Below are 15,281 nucleotides of genomic sequence, written 5' to 3'. Positions count from 1 at the left end.
AATAACTCACATTTTTGATCTCTTTAGTATTTTATATAAAATCGATTGTTTTAAAGTATCTGTACTTATCTATGTATATGTATACATATAGAAATTTAACCTTAATAAAAGCTAATTGTCACCAAATATAAACCACTTCCTTATGCTTATAAATCGTTGGTTGCCATTTTATTATTATATTAGAACAATGTGCTTCCATATTCAATTACCATAACATTATCTATATACATTTTTTGTATCTACATTCATTTGTTTAATATACTTGCCTGTGAAAAAAGTTAGAAAAAAAGACTGTTTTATGTATATTTGTATATATTACAAACTTCTGAGTAAAGAATTAGAAAAGTTTAAGAGAGAGCATAAGCTTATCAAACTTTTAAACTAAAGATTCGGATGAAACAAAGAAAGATGAGACGTTTTACAAATGATGGATTACGTTCATCATTGTAAACAACCTCTTCAAATGTGTTAATTGGTTTGTAACTAATCCTACGTATTATTCATGTGAATTTCCAAACAACCTCATCAAATGTGTTAATTGGTTTGTAACTAATCCTACGTATTATTCATGTGAATTTCCAAACAACCTCATCAAATGTGTTAATTGGTTTGTAACTAATCCTACGTATTATTCATGTGAATTTCCAAACAACCTCATCAAATGTGTTAATTGGTTTGTAACTAATCCTACGTATTATTCATGTAAATTTCCAAAGAACCTCATCAAATGTGTTAATTGGTTTGTAACTAATCCTACGTATTATTCATGTGAATTTCCAAACAACCTCATCAAATGTGTTAATTGGTTTGTAACTAATCCTACGTATTATTCATGTGAATTTCCAAACAACCTCATCAAATGTGTTAATTGGTTTGTAACTAATCCTACGTATTATTCATGTGAATTTCCTTAGTCACTTAAAATTGACCATTAGTTATCTCATGAAACGTTTTTTAAATGAGGCACAACTGGTTTAAGAATATTCTAGTTATATTTTAATTTTTCACAATATTTACAAATTTACAGCCTATTTACAAAACGTTTTCACCGTATAAAATTAATTATTTCACTACATTCCTATAAGTTTATCTCCAAATGTATATCACCGTGAACTTAAAATCAGTCAATGTTGAAAACAGCATTTCTGTACGATTTTTGTTTCGTCATTAAAAAGTTCATTCCGCCATAAAACAGACACTGGACCTTTTGGTTACATAAAAGATGTCTTGAGTTTAATGTAATCGAATAAGTTCCAACTGGAACACCAACTAAGCCTTATAGCCTGGTTTTTACTTTTCTAATACAAGATCAAACCCAAGCAGTCTAAAGTACATCAAAACGAGTACGTAAGACGTACATGAAAATACATTATTTTTTTTAACCGTTTTTTTTTTCAGCTGTAAAGTTGATACCGCACTTGCTATTATTTGGTCATTTATGCCAAAAAAAATCATTTAATAGAAGAACATAAGTAAATTTAATTAGCAACGAAGAATGTCTGCACTTAATTAGTACTGTAATGCACATTACACCTTTAATGTTTCATCATGTACAACTTCACTTCTACTCATCAATAACACAAATTAAATTTCCCTTATTATACATAACAACAGGAAAAACAACAGTTGTTGTACCTGATGAGGCCAGGTTAACGTGGTGAAACACAGATATTCTCTATATCCATCAAAAAACAATGATGAGGCCAGGTTAACGTGGTGAAACACAGATATTCTGTATATCCGTCAATAAACAATGATGAGGCCAGGTTAACGTGGTGAGACACAGATATTCCGTACATCCGACAATAAACTAGTTTTAACTTTTACATAACAGGGTACTTCCTTTAATTATAGGGGAAAGACTGTGTCCATTAAACTATAATAAAGAATATATTAAAAGTGTAAGTTTGTCCAGTAGTTATAAATATGAATGTTTTGTTAGATTCGAACTCTTTTTGACTTTAGAGCAAAAACATTGGCCACTCGATAAACTCGCTAAGTGAAGAATCATATTATACTAACAGCCTATTTAAGATAATCATAACGATTTATAAATTTGTATTCACTTTAACAACATTAAACAGCTGTTATTTTGTTCTAATATTCTTACTGCTCTTTTGTTTCAAAAATGTATTTTTTATCGTTATTTCATCTAGAAAAAAGGTTAAAAAATCAAATCAAATGTCATGGGGTGATGATTAATGAATTTAATGATTCGTCACAGGATTTATCTAGAAGAACGTATTAAGGACGTGAGTTCAGATCATTAAGTATAATATTAAATGATTTCATTTATCTAGAAAAACACTTTGTAAATCTATTGCCCAAATACACAAACATTTAATAAAATTATTTGTTTATTTTTGTCACAAATCTACAAAGTGGCCAAACAGTTACTTACTACAGACTTTTAAGACCTCCTCTGTGGCTAATATTTGACTTGCAGCAACAACACAATCTCACTGACCAGTTTACTGGCCTGGCATGGCCAGGGGGTTAGAGAGCTCGACTCGCAATCTGCGGGTCGCGGGTTCGAATCCCCGCCCCACCAAACATGCTCGCCCTTTCAGCTGTAGGGGCGTTATAATGTGACGGTCGTTGGTAAAAGAATAGCCCAAGAGTTGGCGGTGGGTGGTGACGACTAGCTGCCTTTCCTCTAGTCTTTCACTGCTAAATTAGGGACGGCCAGCGCAGATAGCCCTCTTGTAGCTTTGAGCGAAATTCAAAAGCACAAAAACAAAAACTGACAAGTCTATACACTATACTTATGTGTTACTTACATGTATTCTTACATTAATCTTAAATGGTTAAAGAATAATTAGCACGCAACTAACTCTTGGAAAACCCTATATGACAATTTGAAAATATATAAATAAAAGGTGACGAGAAGTCCGTGAAGCATAAACCATTTACTTATTAAACACCCAAGACTAATTGTTGTTGATTATTTGAATATTGATTGCAGAAAATAAATTCGCTCATGTTAACCAAAGAAGCTTGAATTATTCTTAAACTGTCAGATGTAAGGATCCTTAAGGATATTCTATTAAAGAATTGATTTGAATTTCCATAAACTTGGTTTAAAAAATCTTAAATAACCTCTGAAATTCATAATTAAAACATTTTTGTTGTTGCAGTAACTCTGCTGTATTTTTCTTATTGTGTAACAGAAGAAATTGAACATTAACTAGCGAGTATTTTCAAAATCTGTAGGTTATTGGATAAAATATATCTTCAACTTTTATAATTTATTTTGGACTTTCTTATATGATTTTCTAATGTTCGCACGACAGAAATCGTTTTCGAGATACCATGCTTTCTCGCGCGCGCGTAATTCGAATTTCGATAAAAGTACCAAATGCAGACGTAAGAAAACTTTCACCAAAACTTTTTTGTACTTTGGGTATCGTAGGAGAATTAATCGAGACACAACAAACGATATATTTTCGCGACTGTGTCGGGAAATTCACAGCATTGATCAATGAAAACCATCCAAAAGCAATAGATTATGAGGTTCGATGTGCAGAAAACCGAAATGCTTTTGCTGTATACGCCAGAATTTAGTAAATATATCATACTTTCACAAATTTTATGTCAAGACCATCTGGAAAAGCAGAATTAGAAAAAAAAATTAAATTTTGTAGTCTTTTGTGATTTTCTCTGGTTGGAGTCCAAGAGCCTTTCCTAAAATATCTTGTTAATTTATTTGTAGTTTTAAGGAAAACAAAAACATTGCCCTTTTCGTGGGTTCCTTGAAATTAATTAAAAACTTAGAATAATCGTTTCACTTTTTCTATCGATCTTTCGTTCGGAAAGAAGCGTGTTACATACGTTTAGTTCACACTGAACATTGATCAAGTAGAAGATGCTAACTAATTCTTTTTGTTAGCGTGTCTGACTGCGGATCGAAGGATAAGGGCCTCGAGAAGTCATGTTGTTGAACACGCTCTGCACTCTCAGCAATAAGTACGTTAGAAAATGACAGTCACTCCCATTATTCTGGACATATTGGGGTGGCGGGTACTGCTCAAATGTACCTTCTCCCTGGTCAGTAGTTCGAAATTAAAGACGGCTATATTTGAATCGCAGGAGTCTCTCTGTCCTTGTTCTTTAATCTCAAGGGCGCATAAAGTATTGCTCAGGTTGAAAATAAAGTTTCATTCCTATGTTTTTCGTTTAACTAATGTTTGACGGATAATTATATCTTTTTTTTTCTAATTGCATCTGGCAAGCAAGACTCAAATGTTAATAATTAGATAAATGCATGTAGAAGTAGATAGATATCGATACATAGAATAAGCGATTAAAAAGGCGAGAAAAAAACGAACACAGATAAAAAGATAATTAAATATATCTCTAAATTCGTGCACAAACTACTCGGAAAGTAAAATATAGATTTTATTGTACATATTCCTCAGCAGGTAAATTATACATTTTCTACAGACTGTTAACCTAATCAGGTAAATTGTACATGTCTACAGACTGTTAACCTAATCAGGTAAATTGTACATTGTTGTAGGGTCTCTCAGAAGATAAGTTTTACATTCTTCTACAGACTGTTAACCTAATCATGTAAATTATACATGTCTACAATGTACAATTTACCTGATTAGGTTAACAGTCTGTAGACATGTACAATTTACCTGATTAGGTTAACAGTTTGTTGTAGGGTCTCTCAGAAGATAATTTTTACATTCTTCTACAGACTGTGAACCTCATCACGTAAGTTATACATTTTTTCCCAAATTCCCACATTTTGATGTTGAGTCGATGTATACAAACGTACCATTACATGAAACTATACAAGTTAATGCTTATTGGATAGCTAATAACAACTCTGATAATTTGACTATTACAAAATCAGTATTTTCAAGTTGATGAATTTTGTCACAAAGAAATCTAATTTTATTCTTAACGTCTAACTTTACGATCAGATTGATGGCGCTCTCTTTGGCCAATCTTTTTGTGTGCTATCATGAAAAACAATAGTTAGAAGACTGCCCGCAATCTTTTAAAACGCTTTACTATCGTAAATATGTGGATCATACATTTACCATTTTTAGAAACTCGGGTCAAACTTTTCAATTTCTTGAGTACTTGAAAAGCAGACATATGAGTATAAAATTTGCTGTTGAACATCAACAATATCATAAACTCTTGACACATTGATTTATAGTAATAATAATGGCCACTTCAATGTGAAGTATACCATAATAGCATTTTCTGGTTTGTGCTTTAATTTCGCAAGTTTTGTACAAAAGGTTTTTAAAGAAAACTTGGTTAAAACTGTGCATATCAAACATCTAGTGTTTATGTAGCTTTGCGCAAAAAAATTCAATAACATCAAAGAATTCATAGGTAAAAATGGTTTTTCTATTCATAATATTAACAGAATACTTTGTAACTATCTTACTGAGTGCAGGTTTAGTAAATCATCTACCTACATAATTTAAGAATATTTTGCGGGTATTACCTTGTCATACATGGGTAAATATCCTTTCATTATTAAAATTTAGTTAGGAATTATTATTTTTAGGTTCCTTCCTTAAATACAGCTGGGATGTATTTTTAAATCTACTTGTCACCGACAGTTTTTTTTCTTCTTTTAGATTTAAGTACTGTATTCCAGCATTATAGTCATTAACTGTAAGTTACATATTTACTTGTCCCTGCTGTCAGAAAGGTTATATCGGGTCTACTAAAAGAAAATTGTTAACTCGTATTAAAGTTCAGATCAATAACTAGATCGAGCGTACTCGGGTATACCTTAGATGAGTAGATGTTGTTCCATTTGAATTATTTTACGATCTTAGCAAGAGCCAATGATGAACAGAGTCTCGTATAAAAGAGAGCTTGCTCATACATAAACCGAGTCCTGACATTAACCAAATAGGCTCAGCATGTAGGTCACCCTTAATATTACAACATGTATTCGTTATTGAAATACAAGACATGGTTCTTTTTGCTTCATTAAAGTTTTATTTGATCTTTAATTCTGCAAGACATTTCGTTTTTTGTTGTTTTATTATTTTTTCAACTTTTCATTCCAGTATCGGTTATATAGAGATGAGGCATGTAATTCATAAAATGAAGAGAAAACATACCACTAACATGAATAAAATCCACGCTTTAAAGTAAGACTTGATAAAGTGTTTTTTATTATTGTTGTTTGGAGCTAGTCCTGGGTTACTGGTGAGAAACGAGTACAGCCTGAAATCATAGAATGTTAGAGCGATTGTTTAAAACACGCATTAAATATTTTCCTGCCCCCCCCCCCAGTGGTATAGCGGCATGTTTGCGGACTTACAACGCTCGAAACCGGGTTTCGATACCCGTGGTAGTCAGAGCACAAATAGCCCATTGTGTATAACTATGTGTATAATTCCAAACAATCAAACAAAAAATATTTCCCCTCGTCAAACATAGGTGGAGTATAATATTCAGCCGCACTAATAATTGGTTTCTATAGATATTTTACTGGACTTTGGTCCATAATAAATAAATGAATGATTAATCATTTTACACGTATGAAATGAGCATGCACAAAACTATAATCACGTACAATATTATTTAACCTAAAATCTTGAGAAGATCATTCAGACATTTCGAACGATCAATGTAACGGAATCACCTAAAATGTAATTAAGTTTAGGTGATTCCACACCTAAAATCTTGAGTAGATCGTTCAGACATTTCGAACGATCAGTGTAACGGAATCACCTAAAATGTAATTAATTTTAGGTGATTTCACACCTAAAATCTTGAGTAGATCGTTCAGACATTTCGTGGTTTTGTGGCATCTTTGAACAATACAAAATCCATTAGATTGATTTCTCATTTGAAATAGAATTCGAGCTCTTGCTTCGAAAAAAAATAAAGAAACTTCAAAAATGTTGTTTTGGTGTTGATGAAAAATGTTTTCAAAAGCAAGGCTACTTTTGCTTAGAGCCATTCCATTTTGACCTCAATTTGCATTGTCAGAATGACTTTCAACATGTTTATGACATCTAGGATACACTACACAAGTATTAGAAATATTTAATGTTCTGCAAACAAAAACATTTAGACATTTCTATTTGTGGAGAGCATTTAGTGGCTGTTTTATTCATCACAGTATCCGATAAACAATCAAAAAAGCACTATAACTGCATTTCAACGAAACATAGTATTAGATCTTTCGAACAATAAGACTTCTGTGCTCTCATCGGTTCATCTCTGACAGAAAAATCTTCATTTCAAAATGAATTATTTTTCCCGTGTTTGTCAAGATTTTGGTGAAAATCCATTGCCATTTGCAAAGTAATTTACTTAGAGAAAACCTGTTTTAAGAGTTAACATGGACAATATAGACTGGAAGGATGTCTAAAAGTCATGTTTATCCTAGTCTCAATTGCATGTGCAAGGTTGGGAGGTGTGGTGTTTACATGAAATCCAAACGTTATGGATGAAGTCACAATGAAGTGTCTTCGAAGTTACAAGTAATCAGAAACCGATCAAAATGGGAAAAAATAACTACGAGCGCAGAAGGGTTCATAAGATTAACTTACTTTGTTCTTCTCACTGTAACCACTTTCAAAGTCTTACATCTTTCAGTGATTGAACGTCATAGATATGATTAATCAGACCTCAACCAACGAAAGTCATAAGTAATAGGGTGATCTGGGGATGATTAACTATCAATCTCGATCTTTTATTGTTCAAACTGCTATCTGAGAACACACTACGTGTTTCCTTCACCTTTATGGACAACAGAAAAACCACTAACAGATCATATTGATAAGCCATCTTGCGCTTGTTTTTCATAAAAATAAACTTAGAGTGCTGTTGATGTTATCCAATAACTAATTGTGTCTTGTCCTACCTAAAATATCGAAAACTTCGATTATTCCTTAATTGGTGTGATCACTGTAGTCACACCTGGAACAATAAATAAAATAACACAACATATTTTTAACAGGATTTCACAGGATTTATATAATAACAGAACACATTACAATGTGTCTAGTTAATTTTAAATAAGACTGTATATGGGAAGAACGAAGAAACAGAACACTCGTTATATTAACGACACGATTTATAATACTTAATAGTATATAACAAGATCGCATAGGAAGAATGAAATGATGGGACTCATTTTTATGGTGTAATTAATTATTAACAAGTTTCACTATTTGAAATGTGTTATTATAGACGACTGATGAAGACCAGTTACATAGAAATAAAAACTAATGGGAAAGTTTTGTAACGTGGATTGACAAAAAAGACAACTGCTTGACATCTGTAGGAAATGGAAGATGCGCTACTTTAAGCATGTAATTAGATCTGTGGTTATGATGGCAGGGATTCTGATGAGTTGAATCAAAGGAAGAAGAGTGAGAAGCAGGTAGAGATTCACTTGGCTCAATGAGATTAGAAAATGTATTGGCCATGAGAAGCTTTAATTAGGATAGTTGATGCAGGCAGTAAGGAATAGAGAACAATGGTAAACTATAGTCGCCGACCCTTAAAACTACACGAGAAGGGCATCCTGATTGACTGGTGGCAAGTTTCAGTAGGAAATTTAAAATAACGGAACAGATATTAAAATGTAATTAATAATACTTGTAACAAAATGTGCCGGGAATAGAAGGTTACAGAACAAACACTATGATGTTACTAATACCGCCGCGTGTGACAAGACTGTATAAACAAACGGAAGGCACGCTGTGATCTTACTAGTCTCCCTAAAAACAAGATTTTTCTAGGTAGAATAAATTACAAGCAAACTTCCATTTTTATTCATATGATATAGACACGGAAAGACGAAGAAGAAATTATATGAATATCAAGAGTTAGTTGTACCTGTCAAAATAAATTTACACTTTTTTTTTTCAAATTAATATACCCGTTTTTTCTAGTTGTGTCAAATAATAGAATTAATTATAGATGTACTTGAAGCTCACATAAATCATGCGGAAAGATATTACTCCATAGAATTGTAAAATGTATGGAAACTTTTTTTTAAACAACAACCATTCGTTTCTTTGGTTGTATCTCTCTAATCCCCTTAGATACTGAGTATTCCAGAACTTTAACAACTTGTGAAATATATCCTGCTCTAGTGGTTGGACGGAAGAAAGAATATTCTGAATTAAGTATGTGCTCGTTTCTATAACGAGAAGATGAGCCAGATGCTTGAAAAAATAGAAGATTTTCCCTGTTGATTGTATTTGTGTTTACTTAAATCAATATGCTTCTTCGTGAAGTTTGCTGTAATAACAGTAAATAATTCATATCGTACGTTGCTGTTAAGGTTGACATTATTTAAGTTACCTCCAGGGTGTGTTGTAAAATATTTATAAGTTCATAGCAAATGAGCCAGAGTGGTTGTTATTCATATATGCTGTATATAACTTGCTCAACTGTAGTTAAAAATTCTGATTGCTTAATTTATATACAAAAAAACAACAACAGGAAAATAAGAATACCTTGCAGTAAAATCGATTATATGGATAAGCGAAAACAACAACATTGGAAGATGAATTTACTATATGTATATACGAAAAAACAGTCTTGCAGTACGATTGACAATATATATTATAACTCAATCATAAATGTAGTTTTGATTTGTAATGACATAAATAATTGACAATATATTATAGCTCAATCGTAAATATAGTTTTGATTTGTAATGACATAAATAATTGACAATATATTATAGCTCAATCGTAAATGTAGTTTTGATTTGTAATGACATAAATAATTGACAATATATTATAACTCACCAACTTAATCTAGTTCACACCGATATAGTTATTGTTCAAGCAATTGATTATATAAGTAACGTCTTGACCACTGTTATGTCATTAATTTCATAAAACTGTTAAATTTCTTGGCATTACTTTTAATAGATCGCTAAACTGACAGACCACTTATAAAAAGAACGCAAATCAGTCAGTCAACGGATCATGTACTTAAAGAAAATAGGAGGCACTCACAAAGGCTGTGCACCAGACTCAGTCCTCACTATATACAAATCATACATCAGACCATTCATTGAATATAAACTGCATGATTACATGCAACAGGTCCAATGATCTAATGACAAAACTTGGAGTATTACAATATCAAACAATCCGAACAGCTCTGAGATTACCGAAATACACCCCATCTAGCTACCTAGATGCACTTAACATTATACCCAGCCTTAAAGAAAGAATTATAAAACTAGCTAAAAGATATTATCAGATAGCAAATAGAAGAAACTCGTCAACACAGCAATTTACAACACTAGCCGCAACACCTAACACATGCCGCACCAACAAATCTCCATATTTTATATTTAATCATTAATATGTAGTGTTATAATAATCTAAATGTAGTGTTATAATAATCTCAATGTAGTGTTATAATAATCTAATTGTAGTGTTATAATAATCTAATTGTAGTGTTATAATAATCCTCTCGTTTCAGATTCCTGGCTAAGGCACTACCCGGATAGAATATTCGGCGTCCAGGTAGTGAAAGTGTTTTTTCTCGGGGTACTCCCGTTTTCCTCCCACATAAAAAATTTTGGGTATCGGATCTATAGATCCCCCACCCGTTGATTTTGTGTGATAGCTCACTCCTGGTGCCGCCTTCGGCTCTTTTGCTTGCATGACATTCATAACATTCAAGTTGAAAAATCAAATGTGCAAGGTTTTTATTCTATTTTTACATTTTTTCTTTCTTTCTTTCTTTGATTTAATTTTTATCCTCAAGTAGTATCTTGAGTGAGACAGAAGATAAAATTTTCTGAACATCCCCGATTGCGTTCAGTCCTAAACGTTACAGTTTATGATTAAACGTTTTTAAATCAAAATTACTACCACGTTTATTGGATTGGACTGTTATGTCTGTTGTCCTGATCAATTACAGCATTTGGCGAGCCTCGTCGGCACTGAATATATCAGATATAGTGTGGTTAATTCCATATTGGATAGAGTTAAATCCGGGCCAACTGGAGTAGAAGTGGTTCTTCTTACTTATTACTAGGCCTACAATTTAGACAATGTGTTCAACATGTGGATCACGTTTTCTATGTATTTCTCCTTCCGTTTCTTCTTGATTTTGAGAAGAAATTTCGGGCTGTATGCTGAATCTTACATCAAGTCTGATGGAGCCCAAACCGTCACCTCGAAATCGAGGAAACCAGCAGAAGTCCATAGAAAACTTATTCCACAGGCCTATTATCAACAATAGGCTTTGAAACTTACAAACTTTTAAAATCAAAATAGCTCGAAAACAGTTCATAGCCCACTATATCGTTTAAATTATTTTTATATCATTAACAGTAATATTCTTGAAAGTTTAATGAAACTTTAACCTTAACTATCTTTTTTAAATGACGATTACGGAAGCTCGCTTTTTACTTTAAAAGAAAACATTATGCTTATTGAAACCTTGCGGCTAGTTAGGCGGAGCAACGATCTGACTAACATATTCTGCCTAAAGATTTTTGGAAAATTTTCAAATACTTCTATATCGAATGAAGTCTTTTCTTCACAGTAAAGGCACATCTCCAGGTGCTAAAAATTATTGTGAAAAGTTTTAGCATTTAATATTTAAAGGTTTGGTTGCTAGAGTTAAACTACAACGTGAAAACGTCTAACGTCATCTAATTCCGTAAGGCAAGCCGTATCACTTTTCAACTGAATTTAAACATTATTTCTTGTACTTTTCAGTTTACAGCTTACAAAACTCGAAAAGTATGCACCTAAATGTCAGTGAAGTTGTTTTCTTGATTTTATTTCAGAAATTGACTCTAATGTGTCTCTTTGTTATTTTCATCTGATTAAAACTTATATTGCAACCCTAACAAGCGGCAACATGAATATAAATAAAGGGGGCGAAGTTTCCCCAAATCCTTGTTGGTTAATTTACTCACTTTTATATTACATATTTACAAGGTTTGCATTTCATATAAATTGACTATATTTCTCTACCATATTTTTATGTGGCTGATCCCTTTATTCTAATAAGACTGGTTTGTGCATGTAAAATATTTTGGTTAGGGCGCTCGTCTCGCAATCTCCGGGTCGCGGGTTCGAATCCCCGTCCCACTAAACATGCTCGCCCTTTCAGCTGTGGGGGTGTTATAATGTGACGGTCAATCCTACTATTCGTTGGTAAAAGAGTAGCTCAAGAGTTGGCGGTGGGTGGTAATGACTAGCTGTCTTCCCTCTAGTCTTTCACTGCTAAATTAGGGACGGCTAGCGCAGACAGCCCTCGTGTAGCTTTGCGCGAAATTCAAACCAAACTGTTTTGATAAGCAATATCACACGTAAACTAAAGGGAAACTCAGTAGAGCGGATACCTCCGCCACGCAGCGTTGATCATATACGGCTCTCCTAGTTCATATCAATATTAAAATATTAATATATGTGCTACAGTTGTCAAGTCCTAGTTCATATCAATATTAAAATATTAATATATGTGCTACAGTTGTCAAGTCCTAGTTCACATCAATACTTTTATTACTTTGTTAAGTGATTGTTTCCCTTAATTTAAAACAGATATGAAGCTTCCATTTTTAATGTGATGGAAGAGTGTTTGGATCTGTAAAAACGTATTAAAAGTAGGATTCCAGCATTTAGAATAGCTGTAGAAGTATCCCAGATTTGGACAAAAGTTCGGTTCTATATATAGATTCACTGCAGAGTTATTCTGTCCTTCTAACTTGGCTGGAATCACTATCAGGCCTCATGTACGTACAATCAATACATAGGAAGTTTAGACAACACACTTTCGCAAAGGCTTTAATATTCGTCTATTTTAATGCAACGCTTTAGCTTAACAATGATTATTATTTTTAGACACATATTATTAAACGTTATATGGAATGGTTGTTCTTATATGTATATGTAACTTTTTTAATATAAAGGTATGTTTTGATTTTGTTTAATATTGCATTACGTTTCAAGACAAATTTCTATAACACTTTTATAGTGTTAATAAAAATAGTTGATTCCTCTCTCAATACTTCTACACGTTTTTATTTTTAGTCTTTATACAACTTAAAACCAGTAACATCTTTTTGTTTTCGAAATACCTATAAATATTACAACTTTTAATATCATCCATTTAATTGAAAATGTTTATATATAAGAAACTTAACTTTTCATAAAATAATACTCACTTTTATAGCGTTATTACTTTTGTCACCTACTGTAGGAATATTTGCAAGTATCAGTCGTGAAATAACGTTACTTAAACATTTCAAAACGAAACCTTTTAACAGTTTGAGCTGAAAAAACGTTTTCAATATATGTTTTTTTTCCTGTTAATAGTTCTTCTCTGAAGGATTTTTTTCACCAAAAATTTTCTTACAACGAATATCAGATTTTCTTACATTACCATTTATTATTTATATTAAATGCAAGTAATGTTGAAGCTTTAATGTAAAATTACGTACTTAAAAACTGAATTAATTTCACTACTTCTGTTACCGACTAAGAAAGCAGTGTAAGCCTACACATATTTACGAACTTTGGGCAAATTGTGTACCTATTTCCATCACTAAATAACGTAAATAGTTATATATTTAAAAACAAACTAAAAATACTAATATTATGACCAAATATTTGAACTAGATAATACATGTTCTCTAAATAAGTTTTGTCCTGAATGTGCTTGTTATACATCCTACAACCGGCTGAATATTTAACATTACACCAAAGCTTATTAAATTTTATTTGATTAGCTTAGCTAACTTATGCATTGGGTTTAATTTAATTCTCTTATATTTGCTACGCAATAAGTGTACTAATTAGTCTAGTAGCTGTTATGAGGGATAAACAATTCATAAGTTAAAACATCATTAAATCAAAAGAAAGTTTCAAAACTTTCTGTCTAAGAAAATTGATCAATCTTTTATTCCTGAATATTTTTCAGAAATTAACCATGAAATTAAATGGACAGCCACTGAACTAATCTTTATAGTTGATAATGTAACAGAAATAAAATTAAGAGATGTAACTGAAATTCAAAAATGTGCACAGTATTTTTTAAATCATGACGATGGCAATGTTTGTCTTTTGAATTCAGCTCTACCTTGAAGGATTTGTTTGTTTATTTTGTTGTAAGGCGCAAAGCTACACAATGAACTATCTGTGTTGTGCCACCCATGGGTATCGAAACCAAGTTTTTAGTGTTATAAGCATTCTGACTTCCGCTGAGCCGCTAGAGGGGGCACCTTTAAGGAAGGGAAACTGATTATCTGATGATGACATGAACCCAAACAAGGTCGAAATTTGCGAGTTTTCATTGAGATTTAATCGGCTATACATATACAAACCTGTTTTTGCTACTTTCACGTACTATAGCGGTTGGTAACTGCATAAAAGTTTGAGATTATTCAAACACACACTTGTCGTACAAGCAACTACTACCTTCGTGTAAAAATATGTTATTTTTAGATATGTGAGAATTTGTATTTTGTATTTATGGCAAAGATATTTAGGCTGTTTATCGCCCCTAATTTTAAATTACTGACTAGAGAGAAGACAGCCAGTTAAAAACACCTCACTACTCTCCTCTCTAATGGACTGACTGCCACTCTTATAACCTACACACACTATATCTCTACGCCATTATTTCATACAATAACCTTATCTATCCTCCTACCCTTCACCCAGGTTTTGTCCATGGGCTCTAATGGAGATGTAAGTATTGTTTAGGTCTTTCGCCCAAATTTTCTCACCTTTATGTCTTTTTGCATCTTTCTACTTTGTGTACGGTTTCAAGTATCCTAAGTATAATTATGTTATATAACGTACCAGATAACATTTTGTATTTCCTAGAAATTCCTGTGGAAGACTTGGAAATGACTGTAATACGTTGTAAACCTGACGGGATCGATGCATTATGTAGGACGACAAAATTTACGAAGAAAGAACTGAAATTAATGTACCAAGGATTTAAACAGGTAAGTTATAAAGAAACAAAAGCTAAACTTATTTCTGGTTTGTAGACAAGTTTTGAAGTATACTGACAATGTAAAGAATATTTTTATACGATGCATGTTGAAATTATTTGAATTACAAAGATTCCACAGGCCGACGAATTTAAACTTCACAAAAGTTGTTTTGGTTTTAATAACGGATTTTCCATAATTCAGCTACGCAGACTTCGAAAATATTATTAATTTTTTCCTATCACGTAAGGATTTTGTACAAATCAGGGAAACAACTCTTACTTAGATCAAATTATTATTTCGTTTACCACAATGAAATTTTTTTATTATTATGTTTGTTGACAAAAAT

At 32.2% G+C, this 15,281-nt stretch overlaps 1 protein-coding gene across 4 annotated transcripts in view; it reads left to right on the top strand.

Annotated features, from left to right (window-relative positions):
• The window catches only part of LOC106457163 (Kv channel-interacting protein 1-like), a 108,906-nt gene that overhangs the window by 69,468 nt on the left and 24,157 nt on the right, over window positions 1-15,281 (top strand). For all 4 annotated transcript variants that reach the window (XM_022382988.1, XM_022382986.1, XM_022382987.1 and 1 more), the window contains one exon: window positions 14,820-14,944. In XM_022382988.1, the coding sequence (XP_022238696.1) occupies window positions 14,820-14,944 (125 nt within the window). The remainder of the gene's footprint in view (window positions 1-14,819; window positions 14,945-15,281) is intronic.

The sequence above is a fragment of the Limulus polyphemus genome, unplaced genomic scaffold, assembly GCF_000517525.1.
Source record: "Limulus polyphemus unplaced genomic scaffold, Limulus_polyphemus-2.1.2 Scaffold298, whole genome shotgun sequence".
In the NCBI taxonomy this organism is placed as follows: Eukaryota; Metazoa; Arthropoda; class Merostomata; order Xiphosura; family Limulidae; genus Limulus; species Limulus polyphemus.
The sequence above is the reverse complement of the archived record's forward strand: the minus strand, read 5'-3'. Positions and strand labels throughout refer to the sequence as shown.